The sequence below is a fragment of the Gobius niger genome (assembly GCF_951799975.1).
Source record: "Gobius niger genome assembly, chromosome: 21".
Lineage (NCBI taxonomy): Eukaryota > Metazoa > Chordata > Actinopteri > Gobiiformes > Gobiidae > Gobius > Gobius niger.
The window spans coordinates 19,741,392-19,766,513 of NC_136872.1; the positions used below are offsets into that span (position 1 = coordinate 19,741,392).

Genomic DNA, 25,122 nt, shown 5'->3' on the forward strand with positions numbered 1-25,122 from the left:
CCATATTTGGCCGAATGTCCTACACGAATGCAAGTTGTACGTTAGCTGACTTTTACTTCTGATAAATGTTAATGAAATGTATTTACCAGGTGAATCTGCCCGCATGTCCCCGCCCAGTGACACAGAGCCGCTTTCAAGAGCCTCCCTGATGAGGTCCTCCTGCTCCAACTTCCACTGCCAGTTGACCGTAGGGATGAGGAGCTTTGCCTGATGCCTGTAGAAGCACTGCTCTGACAGTCCCTGAATATTGAAGGCCCTCAAGAACTATAAAAGGAAAAAATAGGTTATCAACTGATAATAGATGGAAACAAAATCCAAACAAAATAATTTGTGCTGTACCTTTGAAATCTGACTAAACGATGAGCCGGTGAACAGCACAGCAGCACAGAGCTGTAGGTTTCCAGCTGGGATGTTGTTCACCATGGGCTGACTGGACCACTGACTGGAGAACTCACAGCGAGGACACTGTTGACTGACCCGAAGCAGTGTGCCGACTGTGATGGTGTCCACAGCACAGCGACCAGTGCAGACAGGACAGCGCCTGAACAGCTCCAGCAGTTGGTCCTCGTGAACAATATATTTTTTGTCCTTGTGTGGAGGGACTTCAGTGGGAATGCTATATAAAATAAAGGATATTTCATCCCTCAAAAAAACAGGAAGCTGTATATATTTTTTCTATTAAAAAGCTAGATTTCCTTTGTACCTTGAACAGTTCACAGTGCTGGCACTGTCATCGATGTGGAAGCTGGGGTCAGACGCTGACACCTCACACCTTCTCCTTTTTAAAGGTGTAGAGGCTGCTCTGGGACTGTCAGGAAGAGGGATTTCCATCAGGTCCTCAGTACCACAACCGACGCTTGTGTAAGCGGTCCGGGCTTGAGTAGCTGTACAAAACACAAACAAAATAAACAAACATGTTAAAAATGGCCGTAATTATCATTTACACAAAACAGAGTGTTTTTAGAAATAAAATGACTGTATAAACAATAAAAAGAGATATCACCTTTGCTTCGCCTGCTCGGCTTCACATTGGCCTGGACACTTGCATGCCTTACAATGACTGGATCAGTCTGGCAGCCAAATTCTCTGGTCACTGGCTGAAAACGTAAAAATACATATTATTTTTAAAATGTACACTACAGAAGAAGGGTAATGTGTTACATTTCCTTAGTGCATTTAATTGTTGTCTAATGCAGATTAGTGAACGTAAGCCAACATATGGATCCCAGCACCAGAGCACCCAATAACCATACGGTCCACCTGGAGTGGTCAGCCCTCTCGCCCCTCACTGACCACGATCACATATCACACGAGCGCGCGCGGAGCCACGGGCACCTGCCCGGTCAGTTTAGCCACACATTAGATGATAGCTATCCGTTAGCTTTATAGGTTAGCTTGTAGATGCACTCACGTTTTGCGCAGCTGTTGTCAAATATGAAAGCTACTGTCATCGCGAAAATGTAGACTAGTTTGGTGCTCAGTCTCAAGCACAATTACGCGCGGTCTCAGCGTAACTTTGTTGTGCAGACTGATGCATTAGCCACTCCCGCTAGCTACAAAAGGCTATAAAAGTTCACATGTCATAATATACAGCGGTGTAACTGTCAGCTCACCGTCTCATGCGGTTCATAGCTCTCTGTTTGAGCGGGGTTAGAGAGTTGCCAGACAGCTGATGGATGCAGACTGCTGTTCCTCTGCCCAAGTCAAGTGAACGAGTGCGGGGCGCACCGCTTGGAGCACACGCAGCCACAAGCCTCACCCAGTGCATAGTTTATTTACACGCCAGATCCCGCATTGTTTGAGACACTACTACAATCTATTTCAACGTGCACTATCGAAATTCTACTTACATGACATTAGTAGCAGTTTTAGGTTGTTGTTATTCTCACTCACCTCAGATTGGCGCCTGAAATCGTCCTGCTGGCGGGGCAGCAGTGTCGGTGGGCTCAGTCGTGGAAGAGCAAGGGTGGGGACTGCCTCATTCTTCAAACGAAGAACCTTACTGTAGCCCAGCTCAAACTCCAAGGAGTTGGCGAAGGAATCGCAAGCAAAATGTTGGTTGCAAACTCCAGCACGAGGCGGGAGTTCGCAGTTTTCCCCCAGGCCAATTGCGCGCAGCCACTGGCGCCTAATTTCTAAGTCCTGAGGAAAGTAATGTAAACCTACAGAACTATGACAACCTACAACACTACACTTTCTCCCCATCCTAACAAACAAGACTACAACACTACACCTAATATTACACAATACAGAACACTAAATACAGCTAACCCAGCTAATTCTTATGCTAAATGCTACTAATCTCTCACTAAGACTAAACTACAACTAAATCTAATAACTATCTAAACTACGACAAACTAATAAATCTAACTAAAAGCTATGCTAATAAATCTAACTAAAAGCTATGTAATAAATCTAACTAAAAGCTACGCTAATAAATCGCAAACCTGAAAATCGATATAAAGACACTCGCTATTCCAAACTCCAACTCGCTACGGGGGCGTGTGCGGAGTGGGCTGCTTTTATACTCCACAGAAGAGAGGCCGCTGACGTCGGCGCCCTCCTGCTGACGTAAGCGCCCCGCTCAGAGCTAATCACGAAGGAAACCAACAGTAAAGCATGTAATGCACTCGATAAGGTGCAGATGGCGCCACACAGACGGTTTTGGACACAAAGACAGGATTTCAACAAATATGCACTAAATTGTTAAAATAGTGACAGATACATGTAGACAACACTATAAGATACCCATTTATACAACTTAGCTAGAAAAAAAAGTTGATTTTGGGGTTAGTTGTTCTTTAAGGTGCCCTAAAAAGGTTCGGCCCCTGGTCTTTGGGTAAGGAAGAAAATTGGTCCACCACAGAGTCAACTTGCCAAGAAAACAAGTTCAAATGGTGTCCCAGGACGTTTTTATTGGATATACGTGGGGATACAGTGGTATGCAAAAGTATGGGCACCCCTTTAACTTTTTGACATTTTGCCATACTCTGGACCTTAAACATAAATATATTATTATTAAGACACACTAAGTGACCCACAGTCGTGAAGGGAAATGAAATTTATACAGGATTTAGATTTTTTTTTAAATAAATAAAAAACTGAAAAGTGTGATGTGCAAAAGTATAGGCCCCCTTTCCTTTTAGTGCAACCAATTGCCTTCAGAAGTTGAATGAAGATTTCTGAATGATCACATGTTGACCCAATAGACTCTACCTGTGTGAAATCTAATGTCAGTTCAAATACAGCTGCTCTGTGATGGTCTCAGAGGTCTGTTAGAGACTATTGTGAAGCATCATGAAGTCCAAGAACACACCAGACAGGTCCGGGATAAAGTTACGGAGACGTATAGAGCTGGGTTAAGTTAAAAAAACATGAACATCTCTCAAAGTACAGTTAAATACACCATCCAGGAACGGATAGAGTCTGGCATCACTGCAACCACAGCTGTTACCAAGAAGCCTATGATGATCCTGGATGAACTGCAGAGAGCTACAGCTCAGGTGGGGGAAACTGTCCACAGAACAAATATTAGTCAGACACTGCACAAATATGGCCTTTCCGGCAGGGTGGCTAGGAGAAGCCATTATTCTTGTGGTTTTCTTTTAAAAATGCCACTCAGTCATAAAGGCCAGATTTGTGCAGTGAACGACTAATACCGGAGCTGCAGCTCTCCGCACTTCATCCAGTGTCATCATAGGCTTCCTGATAACAGCTCTGGTCAGTCCTGTCCTTGTTCGGTCAGTAAGTCAAAAAAAAACTAACAATATCCCTTTAACTGAGTCATTGGGATCTATTTCTAAAAGACTGGCTCATTTTTATATTGATTTTCTGATGCTGCCAGCCAAAAACAAACTCCTGTTATCTTCTGCCTGATCATTTTTCAATTGATACAAAATCAAAATGGGACAAATGTTCACCCTTTGAACACGATATTTGCAAATAAAGTTTTCTTGGTGGATATTTGACATTGCAAAAGCGTTATTAAAACAAAGCCACAGCGAATGTTATCAAAGCTTACCACGCTACAACCAAATATTAAGACAGTGCAACTTTGGCCTTTTATTTTTAAAAGGCCAAAGCATTTAAAATCCGGTTGGATAATATTAACTCCAGTTGTTTTTGTTGTTATTTGAAGTCATTTACTCAGATGTGCTGCTTTAAATTACAAACTAGATCAATAGAATTGCGCTTCATAGTGATTTTAACTATTTTCCTCACACTCGTAAAGGAAACACATAAAAAACAAAGTCTTTAAAATGGTTTCATGAGCTCTTATTCGGATTGACTGATGAGCTGCAGCTGAAAGGGCCCGATTAGAGACACAACGCTACCATTTATTTCTCCAAACAGTCTCTAAATATGAAGATTCAATCAGCGATAGCCTCAAAGCACTCAGAAATATTATAAACAGACAAGGCTACGAACTCGTGGACATCTTTTGGACCAGAAACCGCAAATCCAATCACCGCTTATAATGTTTACGATATATTATAGTCTCGAGTAAATACAAACTTTTGTCTAAACTTGGTCCGGGATTCATCGAAAGGCACCAGACGCGGTGACCCGAAGTGGCCCCCGAAACTTAATAAACCGCGTTTCAACACAGATGTTTTCAGCCTAAACAAAAAGCCTGTCGAGAAGCGTAACAAAGAGCAGCGATGCCTCCCGCACTGGACGTATTAGCTTTGGACAATTTACTCAGAGCTATTTCAGTAAACTGTGGCACTGCGAGGCTTCAGAGCAGCTGGAAGGAAACCAAAGACTTGCCAGAAATCGAAAGAAAGAAGGAAGAAGAGTGTTGAGTGTTGAGTGGGATGAGGCCTTCTGTACAATGTAGTCGTAAGTAAAGCTGGTGATTCTCCGAGTGATGAAGCCAAGCAGTTTATACGGTTAAAGATGTGTAAATAAATAAACACTTTAGGTTCAGTCCAACGTAGGTGTGCTTTCAAACAGCCAGATGGAGGAACTCTGGCTTATTGGAGGTGACCTGGGCTTGAAGCATAACGTCTTTTGACTGTGCCCGACAGTTATTGTGGAAATCATGGGAATATACACTTTATACCAGATCACCTTTAGCTTTGATTACAGCACATTCGCTGTGGCGTTGTTTCACTAAGCTTCACTAAGATCCATTGTTGCATTAGTTTTTCATCAAGATCTCGGGTAACACTTTACATTACGGGCCGGTAAGTCCGTAGTACTTATAGTGGTAATTACTAGTAATGACAGGTGTACTTACAGTGTAATTACAGTGGTTCTTTTGGTACTTACTGTGGTACTTACAGTGTAATTACAGTGGTTCTTTTGGTACTTACTGTGGTACTTACAGTGTAATTACAGTGGTTCTTTTGGTACTTACTGTGGTACTTACAGTAGTAATTACAGTGGTTCTTTTGGTACTTACTGTGGTACTTACAGTAGTAATTACAGTGGTTCTTTTGGTACTTACTGTGGTACTTACAGTAGTAATTACAGTGGTTCTTCTTGGTACTTACTGTGGTATTTACAGTAGTAATTACAGTGGTAAGTACTAGTATTTACAGTGATAATTCTAGGTTAGTATTGTGGTACTAAAAGTCATAATTACTAGTAAGTAGGTTTGGGGGTTAGGGAGACACAGAGTTACCACTGTATCTCTCATTACAAAGAGATACAGTGGTAACTCTTAGTAATGAAGGTCATACTTCTATGTACTTTGATACTTTAAATGATAGTTTCTAGTAGTTTCAGTGATACATCTGTGGTACTTATTGGTCATTCAAGGATACTACAGCAGCAGTTCATAGGTAGTAAATGAGGTACTTCTACATACAGACGTAATTTCTAGGATTGTGTGACTATAAAACAACATAAAACAGCATTAGGGAAAACAAGAAGTACAACCTTCATTACTAAGAGTTACCACTGAATCTAGAAGTACATAACTTGTAATTCTCACTATAGTATCCTTTAAGTACCACGATAAGTACCTAGAATTACCACTGTAAGTACCACTGTAAGTACCACCATAAGTACCATTGTAAGAACCACAATAAGTACCTAGAATAACCACTGTAAGTACCACCATAAGTACCATTGTAAGAACCACAATAAGTACCTAGAATAACCAGTGTAATTACCACTGTAAGTACCACTTTAAGTACCACTGTAATTACCACTGTAAGTACCAAGGACTTACCGGCCCGTAATGTAAAGTGTTACCAAATCTCGTATTGATGATGGGAGAGGTTGACCACAAGGGATGTACCGATCCGATATTCAGTATTGGTAGCCGATCCGGGCATTTTGAGAGATCAGATTGGATCGGATTTGATGGCTGGATCGGCTCCGATACAGAAGACGGCTGTGAATCCAGTTACAACTGTAATTTACCACTGTGCTGCAGGCTGGAGCCGCTGCAGATCCACGACCGCAGATTCACGGCCTTCATGCTATCGCTAAGGTAGGCTACTGATTTGATTTATTAGATTTGATTTCAATCAATCAATCAAATTTTATTTGTATAGCGCCCAACAACAACCAGAAGGTGCCCAGAGCGCTTTCCAGGATAAAAACAAGAATCATAGTAGACAACAATAAATACAACAACACATAAAAACAGCAGTCGAGTTGGTGGCTATCAGAAGGCTTTACTGAAAAAATTTATCTTCAACTGTGATTTAAAAACACTCAGCTCTGTGATGTTTCGAAGCTGGACCGGAAGTGCGTTCCACAGCTTTGGGCCTTGCGCGGCAAATGACCGGCCTCCAAACTTTTTGTATTTAAACTTGGGAGTGACCAGGGAGGTGTGTTCAGAGGAGCGCAGAGTTCTGGCTGGTTTGTCGTTATTATTGTTATAAGGCACATTTCAAAACAGAACTCAGATGGCTGCCAAAATAAATAGATTCCCTGCATCAGATCTGTTCATCCCCTCTTCCCACACGAGGGCGCACGGTGTGGGACCATCCCCCCGAGACCTTCTGAAGCAAAGAAGGAAAACCTTTTGCATGTTTATTTTTAAAAAAGCCAACTGGTGAAACTACTGTAATATCCATAGGCTATAATATATAATGATATATATTATAGAAAAAAATGATAATACAAAAAGACGGCATCGGCCAGCATGAAGTGTCAAAATATCGGATCGGCACATCCCTATTGACCACTGCGCAATTATTCTCAACTGGGTTAAGACTAGAGGTCCACCAATATACTTCCCGTTTTTGCATTGAAAAGAGCAAAGTCAGGGCTTTAAAGCAAGTCCTCCCACAACTTCCTAAGCCTCAGGGGAACAGAGAAACATCACACTGAAAACTGATTAGCTATAAGTTTGTAAGTAAGTAGTAAGTAAGCACAAAATAGTTAAGATCTGGACTCTGTGGAAGCCAATCCATTGATGGAATAACCTGGTCATTCAGGGTGTGCAGGTCTTTGCTGAACCTAGACCTGACCAACTGCAGCAGCCCCAGATCAGACACTTTATGCAGTGTATGTGGATCTGACATTCTTCATTGATTTTTAAAGGAGCTTAAGGTATCATAACCTAATTTTGCCACGACACACAGCTCTACTAAACTCACTGAAATCTCTCTATTTACTTTTGGAAACACTCCGAACCATTTGCTTCACAATTATTCCAAGCACCAGCAGGGTCCAAGACTGGGTGACCATTAAACCATACCATAACCTGAGACAGCGCTACAGAAGGTTACTTGCCTCAGCTCAAATAGATGATAAAAAGGGAAAAGTAGTATTTTATGGACTAAATATATATTATTTTTCAGTTTCTGGTGCTAAATAATGAATAATGTAGTTCAGGTACCAGTATTTGACAGCCCTAGACTGGGATGAAGATCATTCTTGAGCATCGTGGTCTGCTTATTGCTCTGAGCTTCAGAGTTGGGGGCCCTGACAATTTGCTGGATGTCTCTCCCTGCTCTTCAGCTTTATCCTGTCCAAAAAACCCAACTGGCCCCAAACAAAAATGTATTCCTTGCACTCGTCTGCATGTTGCTTTCATTCGTTCGTCTTGCATTACAAATGACAGCAAACCACAAGACAACTAAACTTCAACCATATTTTCACGCTGAGGCAACAGTGAACATCTTAATTGGCCCTGACGGGGGTCACATGTTCGGTCTGCGCAAACCACATCAGAGCGGCGCGAACATGTGCGTTATGTTCTGCTGCGCGGTTTCACCCATTACACGGGTCTCCAGCAGAGAGTGACTTTAAAACTTTAGGCGCTTTATTGTTCTGAGGCGTCAGAAACAGGTCCACAGCACCCAGGGACAGCTGTTCTCCAGACTGTTCTATTCAACGTGTGGTCGCCGTCGTAAAGGCTGTGAATACCAACGCAACCGCACAGGAACAGCCACGGGACACTCACCCACACATGCAAAACGAAGATCAGTCAGAACGGAGAGATTCTTTGGGCTTTGGTTTGTGTCAAACTGAGATTTTTCTGCATTATATGTAGTAGGGCTGAACGATATTGAAGTGACTTGCGATATGCGATATGGCTGTGCATATCGCGATAACGATATTATGTTCCATTTTTTTCAGCAAATTGTGTCAAAAGAAGACTTAAAAAACACCCAATCCGGACCAAAACAAGGGTAGAATTTAACCTCTTAACTCCCGCCTGAACCGAGAGGATCTTTTTCCTCACGTTATCAGATTTTTTTCCATCATTTTTTTGTTGGGTATTCAACTCATTTTAGTAACTTTTTTGTCATTTTTTGGTCAAATTTTTGTCATTTTTTGGGTCAAATTTTAATCACATTTTTGTAATTTTTTTGTCACATTTTTGTCCTTTTTTCGTCCATTTTTTAGCAATTTTTTGTCATGTTTTCGTCACATTTTGTCAGATTTTTGTCAAATTTCCATCAGTGTTTTCGTCTCAGTTTTGTTGCTTTTTCACAGCTTTTTTCCAGAAGCTTTTGGCCTGGGGTAAAGCCAAACTGGAGAAAATGTGCTCAGTTCAGGTAGGATTTAAGGGGTTAACAAAGCTAGTAAATGTTGAACTAAAACTGAACTTTTACACATGACTTCAATGCATGAGTTTGCAAAAAAAAAAATGGGTGGATCTTGTTGCGATATATTGTGGCTTCTCGCGATACAGATATTGCATAAGCTAATATCGCGCTACGATATTTTTTGCGATATATTGTGCAGCCCTAATATGTAGTATATAAATAATTGCTGCATCTTGAGTTTCCATTGTCCTGAGTCATATATATAAGGGTTAAAGCCGTACTAAGTAACGTGTTTACCTTAATACATCCTTTTCGTAGTCCCTGTGGGGGATTGGAGGGTCTCTCATCTCCCCCTGGTGTCTCTGGCCAGAAAACCATGTTTGCAACTTGACTGCCACCGGTCCGGAGCCACCAATACACACGAATGGAATCACGAAGAAGAAGCTAGCAGGCTAACGGGCAAAGCTAACTGTGGGCTAACGTCACTTTAAACAGTATTTACAGCCAAGTTTGAGTGAAAAAAAATATTTCCATTGTATAATTGGATGCACAGTAACCCTCTCTCCCTTCGCCTTTCCTGTCAGCGAAGTATTTACTCTCCAAGACAATTATAAGTTAAAAAAATCGTTACTTGCAACGACACCTCCAGTTGCGCTTATGGCCTCTAGGGGCAAGAGCTACTTAGTACTGCTTTAAGAATAGTGCTCCCTTTTTCATGAAAACCCGCATATTTTAAATGCTTTTTTCAGTCACATAGCACCAGTCTATAGCACACTACAATGATGACCAAACCTTCTGTTGGTCTGTAAATGCAGTAAATTAGAATAACTGCCTTGTATAAAATTGCTCTCTCGAAATGGCTGTAGTGAATGTCTTGAAATAGGCCTCTGTCTCTTTAAGAACCTCTGACCCTTTCAGACACGCCCCCTCCACACGCTGTCTGTGGCATCAGTGGGGAGGGGGTTCTGCTGAGGAGCAGTGGTTGGTTACTCGGCTGGTGACGAAAGCTCGGAGGCGTCTCCAGGAGGTGGGGGCGTTCCTAGGAGGACTCAGGCAAACCTATCCCTAAAATGGCCGCCATCAGAGTCTTTACAGATTACTCAAAAATACGTGAATGTGCCAAAGCAACACTACAGGCATGTTTTTAATGAGGGAATGACATAATATGATGTAAAGCTTGAAAAAGTCGATTTTGCATAATACCCCCCCTTTAATGCTTTTGAAAATATGACTTAGTCAGATGGACAACATCAGTTGCATAATCATCATTTTATTTCAGTGAAGCAGCAATTGACTGTGAGCAAATTCAAATCATGCCAACGCCGCCCAAGAAGTGACTTCAGCAGGTACTTGCAACATTACAAGAGGAGGAGTTCTTTAGACCGTGATTTCAACTCTATAGGTTTATTTTATGCTTGCATCAACCAAAAACTTATGGAAAAACACAGTATTTTAACAGATTCAAACTGAAAAAATAATCTTTTAGTGCGTCACAGCTCGTCAGCTTGAGGAAATGGTGGTTCCCGGTCCCATACCAGTTGAAAACCGCCGGTGTAAACCATGTGTGAGGCTGCAGGCTGGAAACACCCCACCAGAGCATTTTGTCATCGTGCCTCACACTGAACAAGGAATAGAATTGGACTGACTCATGACTTAAGTAGTTATACACAATCACTCACCCAAGAGGACAAAGTCATGAGTAAAAGCCAAAAAGAGCCAAAGTGCCACCTTTGAGAAATATTGGTCTAAGACGTTAAGTTTGCTGACATAGTGATCGCAAGAGACCGACACGATAAAGAAATCAATTCATCCATATCGGTTTCTTCTTGAAAAAAGTGCCAAAATACCCCCAATAAAGAGACACAAGCCATGACGAAAATGCAACAAAAAAGCGCTAAAAACGTGACGCAAATGCAAGAAAAACGCCACAAAAGACCCACAAAAAAGCAACTAAAGAGTGACAGAAAGGTGGCCAAAAAAGTGAAGAAAAAGTGACAAAAATGTGACAGCTACGTGAGGAAAAGGATCAGTTTAGATGAGTGTTGCAGGTCTTAGCTATCAAATGAGACATTACACTGGCCTTTTAGATTTGTGTAAATCAGAGCTGGAGAAAACACACTTGGTTAAGGCGAGGGTTAAGAGGTAAACCAGTCAACGGGCAACCTCTTTTTCAAGGGAGTCCTACAATCTACCCGAACTATCCTGGGTTGTTTCTAAGTAGAGTATAAGGCCGTTTTCACACAGGCTCTATGTAGGTCGACCTCAAGGGACTTTCAGCCCGAGAGCGGCACTATTGGGTCAGTGTGAATCCAACTGCAGCACTTTAAGCAGGTCTAAACAGCTGCTCCGAGTGCGGCAGAAACAGGCGGTCTCGGAGCAGCCTGAGGCGCTCTGTGGTTCGGAGTGGGTGTGGTGTGAATGCGGCCGACCTCAGGCTGAACCACTCTCGCTTTGACGCCTCTTTTTTTGCGTAAAGAAAGAATTAATACAACTCGCCTCTGCTAGGGTAGAGGGAAGCAACATAAAACAAGATGTAAAATGGTTAAATACAGTTGTAATTTAATAAAAGGAGTGTAAAAGGTAGATTTAACAAAGAGAAGCAAAAATATGGGATGAGGACGCTTGGATGATCGCGGTGACGTGGCTGATGGGACATTTGGTGCGGGCGCATGTGAACACGGACTGAACTAACTTTGTGTAAATGCCGCTGAAACTATGGCGGTCTCGGCTCGACCCACGAGGCTCTGAGTTTGGACGTATATGAAACTCTTACCTAAACACGCAGCCGCCCCGACCATGGCGTAGAGTCCCGGCGTGATGCAGTCCGCGCCGGGGGAACACCAGCCCTTGAAGATGAACCAGTCGTGGTTATAATAGGCCAACTGCTCCATCCCGACGCCCAGCAGCCGCCCCGCGATCGCCCCCACCGCCATGCTGGGGATGAACAGACCCGAGGGCACCTGGGGCAGGAAACAAAACACAGTCCGGTTCATGCGAAGAGTAAAACAACAGTCTTCTCGGAAAAAGGGGACCCATTTTGACCCATTTAGGAGATAGTCTGGCATTTATGTTTTGTCCACTAAAGAATCCCTCATTGCATGAAATTAGCAGGCTCTTCGATTGTTTTCACTCGTTAAAAAATGTGTCGAATTTATGAAGCAATAACTCTTCCCCACAAATGTAAGCAACATTTTTGAAGAATCAAGCCAGAGAAACGTCCAGCCCAGTGGTTTTTACTGCTGCGGCGAGTCGACAATTCTCAGAAATCCACCCGCAAACCCCAAAATTTGTCAGATTAATCCTCGCTCCCACCACTTCCTTTTGTTTAAGTTATGAGCATCAGGCGGAACTGGGGTTAAAAACATTTCTCGGGGCTCAATGATTTAAAATTTTCTCCTGTTGGCTTTACCCAAATCTGAACGCGTCTGGAAGAAGGCGGCAAAATAACAAGGATGAAAACGCAAAACAAAAATGTGGCAAAAACCTGCCGGAAAAGCAACAATAGCAAAAATAAAAAAAAACGACCAAAACATGATGAAAACACAACAAAAGAGCGACGCAAAAAATGGACAAAAAAGCCACAAAAGAGCGACAGAAGAAGCAAGAAAAGTGACAAGAGCAAAAAAAGCAATGAAACACAGCTATAACAAAAAACTTCAAAAATGTAACAAAAACCCAGCGACAACATGACGAAAAACTTACGATCTGTTTTGCAGGTCTTAGCTTTCAAATGAGGCATTACACAGTATCTCTTAGATTTGGGTAAAGCTGAACTGGAGAAAATGCGCTCGGTTAAGGCGGGGGTTAAGGGGTTGTTTTAATTGAAAAACAAATATGTAACATTTATCTTTCGTGTTAGATATAGAATAATGTTTGGAATATAACTGACCTTGCATCACATGAATAATGCATTTTGAGGGACTATTTTCTCACAGATCACTGAGCTTATACAACCACGAAGCTGATGCTGCTCAAATATAAGGTGTTTTAAATGCAAAATGGTTAAAAATATTCTATTGACACAGACATTAATATGGTTAGTCTGGTGTTATAAGTGATTTGACTCAGGTGCTCTGTGGAGCGGGTCACACTGTTTTTAATGCAGGCTAGCTGATACCATAGAAATGCACTAGCCTTGCACTAGCCTAGCGCCACGAAACTCTTCAAACAGAAAAAAATGTTGTTGGAAAATTGACTTGAAACAAATATATTTAGACATTTGCCTCTTCCCATAACGTTAGTGTCCGTCCAGAGAGGTGAGAGTTGGAGGGGATTTAATCAGAAAGGAGAGAGTTGCATAAAACGAATTATCTCCGAATCAAGAAAAAAAGCTGTGAGTTTGATTAAACTGGCCTCTGTTTAGCTTTTAGCTTTGGTTTTCTCAGGAACCGAAGCACGTAGAATTAAACTGTTTTTTTTACCTACGGAGAGCTTAGAGTCTCACCTTTCAAACAAGCCACAGCATGTGTCCATAGCTATAACATAAACTATGCTGTGGTGCTACAAATATCATGAAAAATGGTCTAGATCAGGAGTAGGCAAGTTTGTGTCATGGAGGGCCGATTTTCTTCAATGCCAAAACGCCAAGGGCCGAAACTCACTATTGTAGTCCAAAGTAAAGCACCTTTTTTTCAACAAATATAAGTTTTGCACACAATATATGACCTAATCAGGTGTTTTGCTGGGAAATGTGAAAATATTGACAGTATTTTCCACATTCTAGAGTCCTTTTCACGTATTTGGTCTCTGATTTATGAATAAATGTTTCTTCAAAATTCTCTTGGGGGCCAAAGGTTTTATGCTGGAGGGCCAAATTTGGCCCCTGTGCCTGACGTTGCCTACTCCTGGTCTAGATTGTTGACGCTCTACAGCTAAATCCCAAAAACAGCGCAGACTCAATGTGTTAAGAAGTTTCTTAAGAAGATGTTCATAAATGAGGCACATTATTATTGGCTATATGTAAAGGAAGCTAACTGTGTGGCCTGTTTCGTCACATTCTCGTTGTTTTTTTGTTGCTTTATTGTACGTTTCTTTTTAGCTAAGGTGGAACTGGAGAATATGTGCTCGGTTAAGGCCCCCCCCGCCTTCACATCATCCTCCTCATAAAACCCCTGTAAAAGCTGAGGTCAAGGCCAGTGCGAATGGTTTGACTGTTTCACTTGTAAGATGATTATGTTATAAGCCGTTGTCCTTTTTAATATCCTCCAAACCTAAACTTGGCAGATTTCACGGTTCGTCATCTCAGACTGTGTAATAAAGTCTTCAGTGAATCAGAGCGCAGTGAGTCAGCGTCACGAGGCAGATACGATCGGGCTTTTTAGGGGAGAAAAGCCCAGGCCAGACTTTCTAATTAGTTGCAGTTGTCCTGTATGTAGCCGTCGATTTCTTTCCTTGACCAGTACAACTGTCTTCAATTAGCGGTAGATTCATCCAGCATGACTCTCCAAGAAAAGGACTTCACACAGGCAGACACTGACGCTGGAGAAAAGTCTTTCCCAAGGACTAAAAACCTCTCATGGAAAATGGACTTTTAAACATGTTATGACGTTGTTCTGTTGCCCTAAAACAACATCTGGAGGAGTTTTTATGCTTCATTCATGCAGGTTTCAGATGGGTGACGGTTTTACTCTTACCACAGTTACAAAAACGATGGGTTAAACAACTTGCTTTAACATTTGGTGGTCATTTTTCTCACCAGGGAGCGCCACAGTCAACCAGGATTACCTTGATTCATGTTTTGTGGACTTTACTCTCCAGAAGCTGTTCTCTTCTGTGTATATGTCTTGCATTTTCTTTGGAAATATTAGGCTTTTTACTTTACTTCAGGTTTTGCTTCTAATACCTTAAAGGGATGTTTCAGGATTTTTGACATAGGGCCTCATTTCCTAGTTATCCAGAGAGTCGCTGATTTCTGGAGACATTTTTTTTTGTAATTCATGCAGTTCTTATATTTAAAGAGCTATGTGGCGCTAGGCTAGTGCATGTCTATGGTATCAGCTAGCCTGCATTAAAAACAGTCTGACCCGCTCCACAGAGCACCTGAGGCAAATCACTTGTAACGCCAGACTAACCATATAAATGTCTGTGTCCATAGAATAATTTTTGGAATATAACTGACCTGCATCACATGAATGATCTCATTTTGAGGGACTATTTTCTAGCAGATCACTCCGCCGCTGCGTAGCTTATACAACCACGAAGCTGATGCTGCTCAAATATTACTTCTTTTAAATGCAAAATGGTTAAAATTACTTATCGACACAGACATTTATCTGGTTAGTCTGGTGTTCTAAGTGATTTGCCTCAGGTGCTCTGTGGAGCGGGTCAGACTGTTTTTAATGCAGGCTACTAGTTACCATAGAAATGCACTAGCCTAGCACAAGCCTAGCGCCACGAAACTCTTCAAATATAAGAACTGCATGAATTACAAAAAAAATACCTCCAGAAATCAGCAACACTCTGGATAACTAGGAAATGAGGCCCTATGTGAAAAATCCTGAAATATCCCTTTAAGTCAATACTAAAACATGAATCAGACCTTTTACACTAAATTAGCATTTTCACAAAATAGTTTCTTACTCTTTAATAGTGACGGGATTTTCGGCTCTTTTTGGTGAACATTTGGAGCGGCTCACCGAAAAGAGCCGGTTCTTTTGGCTCCCAAATGGCTCTTCATGTTTTTACATACAGTTTAAATTTAGGAGAGATTTTGCTTCATGGCTTGATAAATGAGCTTTTCGATTTTTTTGTTTTTCATTGCTATAATGAAGTGATATTGGCTTATATATATATATTAGTGGTGTTATTTTGTCTTCATTTTTCGAGGTGGTGGAGCCATTGTTCATTATAGCAACACACACACTTTTAAACTGGTAGTAGTTGTACACAGTGTAAGTACCCCTTTTTTATTCACAGTCAAAATCCTTAGTGTTTCTCCCATAGCTTCTCCCCAGTCCTTCTGCTGCCTGTAGCTCCGCCCCTGGTCCTGCTCCATCTGTAGCTGCTTTTACCTCCTTCCTCTCTCTCTCCTCATTCCCTTAAGTCAATAAGAGCTGATATTGCATTACTGTAGCCTATTGTGCATGTTTGGGGTTGACGTGGAGGAAACCGGGTGGTGAGTCTTGCCTTCATGCCAAAGGTGATGACGGTGATGAGCATTTTGAAGACGAGGGCCAGAGCGAGCTGCCACAGGGCGGTGTAGAGCCCCTCTCCGGCGGGACGGTCCGCCAGGCTGTTCCCCACCGCGGTGTCGGACGTGTTCACGCTCGGCTGCACACAAACGAGAGAGACACAAGGAGGACTTAAAGTTTTGAGCTACTACACAGTGCATTTGAAGATGAGGGAAAGTGATCCATCCTATTGCCATCTGCTGCTTTAAGACTATTGCAATAGTTCAGTTTTTCATTCTAAACTTATGTTAATTCTCTACGACGCCTGTTCTCAAAGTCTGGAGAACAGACGCCTCTTTATTGATCCGAACTTTCCCCACTGGGCCCCCAATAATAATAATATTATGAGCAAACAACATGTGTTTATGTCCTGGTTTGAGGGCCCCGGGTTCAATCCCTGCCCGCGCGGGACCTTTCTGTGTGGAGTTTGCATGTTCTCCTGTGTTTGCGTAGGTTTCCTCCAGTTTCCCCTACCACTAACAACATGTACAATAGGCCAGGATGGATGAGAGTGTGTTTGTAAGTGCGCATGGGGGACGACGGATGGAAATCAGCCCATGGCTACAATCCGGAGTGGTGTGTTCATGCACTAGATATAATATAATAAACATGAGCGGGTTTAATTCAGCCCCATTCATTGAAAGTTGAGTCCTGTGTGAACCTTAATGGTGGCTCTGTCTCCTCCTATGCAGCCTGTTCCTTAAAAGGGCAAAAAGGCGGTGCTGGATGGGCGGAGCCTCCATAGGGGCTTAAGAGCTTGATTGACAGGCTCTGGAGCCAGTCAACGTACTGAAAATGCTTCCATGCTGATAAACAAAAACCAGCGTGGTTAAAAATATTTCACCTACCCCAGCGTGGTCACATGGGTCATCGCGATTTTAGAAAAAGAAAAACTCTTTGGAGCCAGGCTTTTAAGCCGTTCTTGGGACATTTGAAATCCCATTAGAATCAATGGCCCAAGTGTCTCTTGGAGTCGCCCCAGGGGGTGGTATTACAGCAATGTCAGCTCCCCGCCATGAGGACCATAGAGAAGCGCATTCCTCGCCCATTGGTCTCGACCAAATAAACCAATAAATAAATAAATAACATTGTAATGAAGTATCTTAACTCTTGTGCCACTGTGAGTACATTTTAAAGTTACAAAAGCTTCATGTAAAAGATATGTAGTTTGTGTCCTTTTTCCTTCAGAATTATATAGAATCTTCTTTGTTTGTTTGTCATTACTGAAACATACAGAAAATCTGCCCTTTTTTACTTTTATCTATTTAGGTCATGCGAGTAACGTTACTCTTGTACTTTGTATTCTCTGTTTGTGTCAAAGGGAAAACCCCAGTTTAGACCAGTCTGATGAAGGACAAGATTGTGCCTCATCATCCAACCAGAGGACATCGTTTTGTGACCTTTTTCTCCTTGAGAAAAGTCTCTAAGATCGACTGAAACCTGTGTGTGGGCAGAATTTCTCAGGTTGTGTCTGTCTCATGCTCCTCTGAGTCAACATTTTACAGCTTAAAATTCCATAACAAGAAACAGACCAGAGACCAGAGACCCCAGGGACCTACACTGACATCTCACATTAAACATGAATCTTGAAAACACAATAACACTGTGTTCTTAAAGGGACAGATTAAAGCAGCGTTTTGTGAGACCTGCTTGTATCCGCAGAGCTGCGAGGAGTCCAGCAGCGAGCAGTCGTTGAACAGCTCGGAGATGAGCTCGGCGCCGCTCATCCTCGTGTAGCTGTTGGGATACGCGATCAGGGCCGTGAGCGCCGTCACCACCAGCACCTCCATCACAGGGTAGTGCCCCAGACGCGTCGATTTACCTGCGGGACAGAAACAGACACATGATAAAAGGCCCTATAATGAAAGAGGGAATTGTTCGTTGTTAAATTGTTAGTTATGGTTCGAACTAATTTCTTTACAGAGACAAGTTTATAAACAAGTTTCAGAAAAATGCTAGAAAACTAGAATTGTAAGTCCACGAAACTGATCCAAATGCTTTATAGATGGACAGTATTATTTCCACAAATGTCTGAGTTTACACTACAATAAAAGGAGGACAAAACAAAATGAGACCTTTGATTGATGAGCACAGAAAAGCATGAAGGTAAAGAGGCCAATAAAAGAGAAAGAAAATGTGCTTCCAATGACATCACGCATAGTTCCGGTGGCCATTTTGAATACCGAGGTAGAATTATGCAGTACTACAACACGTAACAAAATCTGTACTCAGTATGAAAATGAAAGACAACTGATTGACAGAGGCATTTTTATGTACTTTATGTAATCATTGCTGAAGAAGATAACAGAAAAAAAAACATTTATGTGATATAACCAGTAAATGTGGCACAGACGTAGCAGCTCTGTCTGTCGAGCTACAGCAGGATTTACTATAGATCTGCTTCACTCTGAAGACTGAATTAACTCATCAAAGAGGAAACAGAAAACCTTTCTTTGGGATTTTTACAGTTTGTCATGTCAACGGAGTCTCAGTCTGAGTCAGTGTTTAAGCTGCTCAAGACGATAGCATGCTACTGGTTAGCAACTGTCAATCAACTGTCAATGGCTTCAACACGATAAACATATGTGAGCTCTGACCTCTGTCACATGTTGTATCCAAGGCTAGATGTTTGTGGTTCAGGGCTTTCTCTTGGAGAGGTCAGAGCTGAGCTGCTGAAGTTAAATGCTAACCGGTAGCATGCTAACGTCTTGAGCAGCTTAAACACTGACTCACTGGTTTCTCACTGGCCGTGTTTTTACTGTTTTCTTCTTGAGCAATGATTACGAGTACATAAAAATGCCTCTGTCAATCAGTTGTCTCTCTTTTATATCCTGAGTAGAGATATTGTTACATGCAAGAATTTAGTCTTTAGTTACTACAGAGGCTTTGAGTATACTTTTGCCTTATTTTAAAAGAATATTTACAGAAAATATCTCCAGTTTTGGGTCATCATTTTTATATTTTTTCTGATATATTATTGATAATTAAAAGAAAAGGCTAAAATTTGATGCAGGGCTTAGCCAATACCCTTTTAATGCGATCAACAGTTCGGCTTTATCCAAATCCTGAAGAGCAACAGTTTGAACACCTCATTTGAAAGCTAAGACCTACAAAAGTGATCAAATACTTTGTTGTCATGTCGCTACGGAGGAAACGTTCTCGGACCAGGTGCTAAAAGGTAATTTTTCTCATGTTCCTTATACACAAGAGATCTTTATTCTCTCTTTATCCTTCGATGGCACTTTGTTCTTGCTCATTCCCGACTCCACTTACGTCTCCTGCACCAGGCGATGTTGGCCCTGATGAACAGCGCCCCCCACAGGCCTCCGAATATGCCCAGCAGGATGAACGGCGCCAGCTCGATCAGGTGCCACGGCGCGTGAAACTCCACGTAGAACAGCACCAGGCGGCTGTTTCCAAACGGGTTGATGGAGCGCAGCGTGAAGGCGGCGACCAGCGCGGCGAAGAAGGAGCGCCACAGAGTCTTCAGCGGGAAGTAATAGCTCACCTAGAAAACAAAGAGATGAAGAGCGACGAAAAAGGTGAGGGATTTCGCACGGGTTGAACAAAAGAATATTCAGATTTATAGTTTGGAAATGACAGGATTCAGAGGCCAATGTAATCAAATACAGCCAGATTCACGGCATCGACGAAAAATACTTTTGACAGACCTATAAACCATCGCAGACAGATCGACAGCGCTGTGAGGTGAGACCGACTCTTAATCAGAGAAGATACAACAATAACCGGAGGATGAACCGTTTTTGAGGATTCTGTGCGACCCAAAGTGAACTCTAAAGTGAGATTTAACTCTAAAAGCTTCTTGACTAGAGTTTCATCCATCTATTCATTTTCTTCCACTTGTCCATTGCAGGGTCATACATTGCACCAGCCCCTGATGGCGCCTCCTGCAGGTGGTGGGTCCACAGAAGGACGGCCTCAGGGTGCTAACCGGGCCTGTTGGTCTCACATAAGGGGCTTCTGAACTTACTTTAAACAATAATTTTCTTTTTATTGAGGGAACAGAAAAGTCAGGATTCTCTCTCTCTATTTTAACCCATTGAGGCCGCGCTGTTTTTTGGGATTTAGTTGTAGAGTGCCGACAATCCAGACCATTTTTCATGATATTTGTAGCACCACAGCGTATTGTATGTTATAGCTATGGACACATGCTATGGCTTGTTTGAAAGGTGAGACCCTAAACTCTCAGTAGCTGAAAACAGTTTAATTCCACGTGCCTCGGTTCCTGAGAAAGGTATGGTAAACAGAGGCTAGTTTTGATCAAAATCCCTGTATTTTTTTTTCTTCTATGCTTTATGAAACACAACTGTCTCCCTCATTTCACTCTCTTCATCGAGCTGTGACTGAAAACAGGGGCTTCAGAAAAGAACATCAACTATTGAGAATGTCTGAGCGAGAGTTTCACGTTGTTTTAAGAGAACATTGAGCTGAAATATTGAGACAAAGATAGGATGCAGTGGTGAACTGCGGTAAACCACACTCGCGTCTGACACAAGGTTTATTTTTAGATCAAACAAAACTGTCGGTTTGTTGACCTCATTGGTCGACGATTATGAGGCCGACTGATGCACAATAAAGAGCGATCTGCAGCACAAGGTGTGGAGATCGTTGTTCTGTGCAGGAGATCCCCTCTGCTCTCACTTCCTCCTCTCTCTCTGAGCATTGCGCTGCTGCAGGACGGCTGGGCGGGTCATTGAGGGGCGTGGTCATTTCTGCCTTGTTGTTATTAAATGCCCAGATCCATCCATCCATCCATCCATTTTCTTCCGCTTTATCCGGGGCCGGGTCGCGGGGGCAGCAGTCTCAGCAGAGATGCCCAAACTTCCCGATCCACACACACCTCCTCCAGCTGTTCTGGGGGGACCCCGAGGCGACACCAGGCCAGCTCGGAGACATAGTCCCACCAGCGTGTCCTGGGCCTTCCACGAGGCCTTGTCCCACTAGGACATGCCTGGAACACCTCCCGCGGGAGGCGACAAGGGGGCCTCTGAAACAGATGCCCGAGCCACCTCAGCTGGCTCCTTTCGACGTGAAGGAGCAGCGACTCTACTCCGAGCTCCTCCCGGGTAACTGAGCTCCTCACCCGATCTCGAAGGGTGCGCCCAGCCACCCTGCGAAGGAAACTCATTTCGGCCGCTTGTATTCGCGATCTTGTCCTTTCGGTCATGACCCAAACCTCATGACCATAGGTGAGGGTGGGAACGTAGATCGATCGGTAAATCGAGAGCTTTGCCCCGACTCAGCTCCCTCTTCACCACGACAGACCGATACAGCGACCGCATCACTGCTGATGCCGCACCGATCTGTCTGTCGATCAAAATGCCCAGATGATTGTGACTTTTCTCAAGTTGTTGATCTTCATATACTTCAGTTCTGTTCATCACAGAGCTCCCAAAGGTGCATTATTACGTGTGGCGTGCCCCAGGGTTCAATTTTAGGCCCAGTGCTTTTTAACCTGTATATGCTCCCTCTTGGTGGTGTCATCAGAAGACACGGAGTCAACTTTCACAGTTATGCTGATGATTCACAGCTGTGCATCTCCATGGCTCCTGATGACACCAGGCCAATAGATGCACTTTTTAACATTTAGCATTTTAGATGTCAAATGCATGCTTTTATCACCAGTCGTATCGACTACTGTAAAGCCCTGCTTTCTGGTCTTCCCAAAAAGAGTATCTCAGGTCGACAACTTTTACAAACTTCAGCAGCTCGTGCCCTGACGAAGACCAGGAGGCGGGACCACATTACACCGGTTTTAGAATCGCTGCATTGGCTCCCCGTGTGTTTCAGGATCAACTTTAAAGTTCTTTTAATGGTTTATAAATGTCTTAATGGTCTTGGTCTTTTACCTTATGAACCTTCACGGCCCCTTCGCTCCTCCGGCTGGGGTCTCCTAGTTAATCCTAGTCACCAAAAAGACGGGTGTTGTTGACACTGTTGAACATTCTGCAAAGGCTCGAAAGTTTTTGGAAAGTTTGTGCCAAGGACTCGTAAAGCCTTTTTAATTCATGTTCATGCATTAAAAAACTAAGCACATGCTCATTTGCTTCGCAGGCGTCACTGAAAGAAACCAAAGCGGACGTTGAAAAGATGATCCAAACCAGGAGGAGCGCCTGGTGTCTTTCTACGACGCCGAACAAAAGAAACACCATGGTGAGGCGTCTTTCCAATATTACGGCCCTCGCCTCTGGAACGACCTGAGGAGGAGCTCAGGGCTGCAGAGATCATTCATGTTTTTAAGAGCAGGCTCAAGACCCGCCTTTTTAGCTTAGCTTTTAAGTACCTTTCGGTATGAAAAACGCTTTATGAATAAAGTTTTATTGATTGATTGATTAAAGTGTCTAGTTTCGTAATTTTCGTTTTTGGCACTCAATGTATTAATGCGCATCACTTTTTCATCACTTCTTTGTCTGACAGCTCTGAAAACAAACAGCTGAGACCTGAAAAAGACCCAATAAAATTCGCACAGAGAACTAATAAACAGGTCAACAACTAAACTCTGCTGACTAGAGATTAGAGACGTTGCAAAGTTTGTTCTGAATGTTACAGGTCTTGAACGACGTGGTAAAAGTTCACATCTGTGATCGAATAAAAGGCTGTGAACTTTGTCTCCTGCTGCTGCTTTTGAACAGACACCAGGTTTGAAGCCAAGTCATGATGAAAACAGTTCAGTATCTTGAAAGAGACTTGAAATAACCATCTACTTTTGTAATAAATCGCCTCACATTATCCCAGCTCATAATTCTTGTAATTTATGCTTTGATTTAGATTCTCGGGGAGTACCGGTGCTGAGGTTCAGCTCATGGCGCGGCTGTAAATCACGGCTCAAACCTCAAATTTATGTTTCTTCGGATGGATTCAAGAGGCTGAACACGGGGAGATTCATTAGCGCGTTTAGGAAGTTAATTTACCTCCTCCAAACTGAACAGGACTCCCCCGATCGGAGCTCCGAAGGCGACCGACACGCCGACGGCTGCAGCTGCTGATAACACCTGCACAAGAGAAGGAAGCATGTTCAAGTCACGGAAAACAAGGCGGGTTTCTTTCTGTGTTGGTAAAATCTAACAAAGACTCATTATTCTTGACAAAACCCTCCATTTAAAACAAGTTGATTTTGTCCAGAGAAAACAGCATGTTCCTAAAGGGCTGAAGTTCCACTGTGTGTTCACATGACTTTACAAAACTAATTGACTTTCAAAACTTAACCATTTAGGAAAGCAGGGTTAATACAGGCAGAAACAAGTCATATTTAATGCTTTTTAATGCCCAAATACTATATTTTAATACTACAAACACAGGAAAAATTGGCGCGTATTTCACTTCTGAAGATTAAATTCACCAAACACAGGAAAGAGAATTGGACAAAACGGGAAACAGCAAAAATATCAGCTGAATATGTTTTAAAATAGAGGTCGACCAATATGGGTTTGTCTAAGGCCAATGCCGATATTTATAACCAATATTTTTCAAAATTTGTGGTCTGTAATCCTGTAAAAACTCAAATACTTGGCCACTCCAGCAGTGGTTGATTTTATTTTATTACTTAAAAGGGACTACACAAGTTTAAAAATGTTAAAATTATGTATTTATATTTTTTTTTGTATGTTCCAGCCATGTCCTAATGTGTAGAAGGAGCTCAGACCTGTTCACCACAACTGCCTCTAAAATCCTGCACTGTCACTCAAAAAGCCGTCATGCACGAGCTTAATATAGAAGCTGCAGTTACACGTAAGACCTGAGGTGGCAGTAGTGAGTATAAAATGGCCAACTTGTATCTAGCCCCTTTATGATTCAATCATAGTTTTTGTCCCAGTGATTAGCAGCCGTTAGCATTAGCATCCGGTTGCAAGCCGCTGCAATTTGCGCGGCGATCAAAAATGCAATGGAATAGGTTCAAACTAACTCAGCGATTGGATTCTCCAGGTTATTCACTGAGGTTTAGTTGGTGAAACTTGTGTTACTGTTTAACAAACTTGTAGCTAACCAAGTTTCATCTCTGTTCCCCTGAGGCCCAGGATGTTGTGGGAGGACTCGTTTAAAAGCCCCAACAGCTCATTCGAATGCAAAAAAGGAAAGTCTTGATCGTTTTCAGTACCGGAGATATCGGCTTTTATCGGCTTTAGATTGGCCGATAGCCAATATGGTAAAACACCCAAATATCGGCCTGATATAACAGCCGCTGGTTGACCTTTATTTTAGACCAATGGTTCCCAAAGTGGAGGCACTACAGGGGCCGCCCAAAGCAAGTACAAGTACATTGAAAAAAGTTCATTTTGGCAGGAAAACTGCATTTATTTGGACAAATTTGCCAGTCTAAGCCTATTTAAGCCAACCATTAATGCTAGAAGTTGCTTTTTTAATTAATTTTTGCTGTAAAATAATAATAATTTCCATGTTCAGATTGATAAGTGGCCGCGGTGTCCCGGACTTATAAATATTTTTGAGCAATGTCTTGCTTTTCAAGTAAAATACAATTGTGTGCTTTTAAATAACCACATGAACCGAGCACATTTTCTCCAGTTTGGCTTTACTCAAATCTAAAAGCAAAAAAAGTGGCAAAGGAGCGACAAAAATGTGCCAGAAAAGCCGCAACACACACGACTAAAGAGTGATGAAAAAGCAACAAAAAGTGACAAACATGAGGTGAAAAAGGGATGAAAACTGGAGAAAATGCGCTCGGTTGAGGTTATTTTCCAAGACATTTCGGTTCAACTCCCTCACGTTGGCGACCTTAACCCGAGCATTTCCTCTGACCTCTCTGCGCTTGGCCTCGTTCTTCCTGTACTTGGTGAAGAGGTGGCACAGGATGTTGGCGCAGCAGCAGGCCACGTGCACCAGGGGGCCCTCTTTCCCCAGACTGAGCCCCGACGACACGGCCAGCACCAGGGTGATGGTCTTGGTGATGAGCGTCCACTTCCCCAGGTACCCGCGGATGATGAAGCCGCTCAGGATCGTCTTAATCTGGAACACAG

At 42.6% G+C, this 25,122-nt stretch overlaps 1 protein-coding gene across 1 annotated transcript in view; it reads right to left on the reverse strand.

Annotated features, from left to right (window-relative positions):
- The window catches only part of LOC306980488 (H(+)/Cl(-) exchange transporter 5-like), a 75,420-nt gene that overhangs the window by 20,635 nt on the left and 29,663 nt on the right, over positions 1 to 25,122 (reverse strand). Inside the window, exons 6-11 of the mRNA XM_079579894.1 lie at positions 24,905 to 25,111; positions 23,062 to 23,142; positions 19,403 to 19,637; positions 17,776 to 17,951; positions 16,086 to 16,229; positions 11,734 to 11,920 (exon numbers count right to left, since the gene is read on the reverse strand). Coding sequence (XP_079436020.1) covers positions 11,734 to 11,920; positions 16,086 to 16,229; positions 17,776 to 17,951; positions 19,403 to 19,637; positions 23,062 to 23,142; positions 24,905 to 25,111 — 1,030 coding nt within the window. The remainder of the gene's footprint in view (positions 1 to 11,733; positions 11,921 to 16,085; positions 16,230 to 17,775; positions 17,952 to 19,402; positions 19,638 to 23,061; positions 23,143 to 24,904; positions 25,112 to 25,122) is intronic.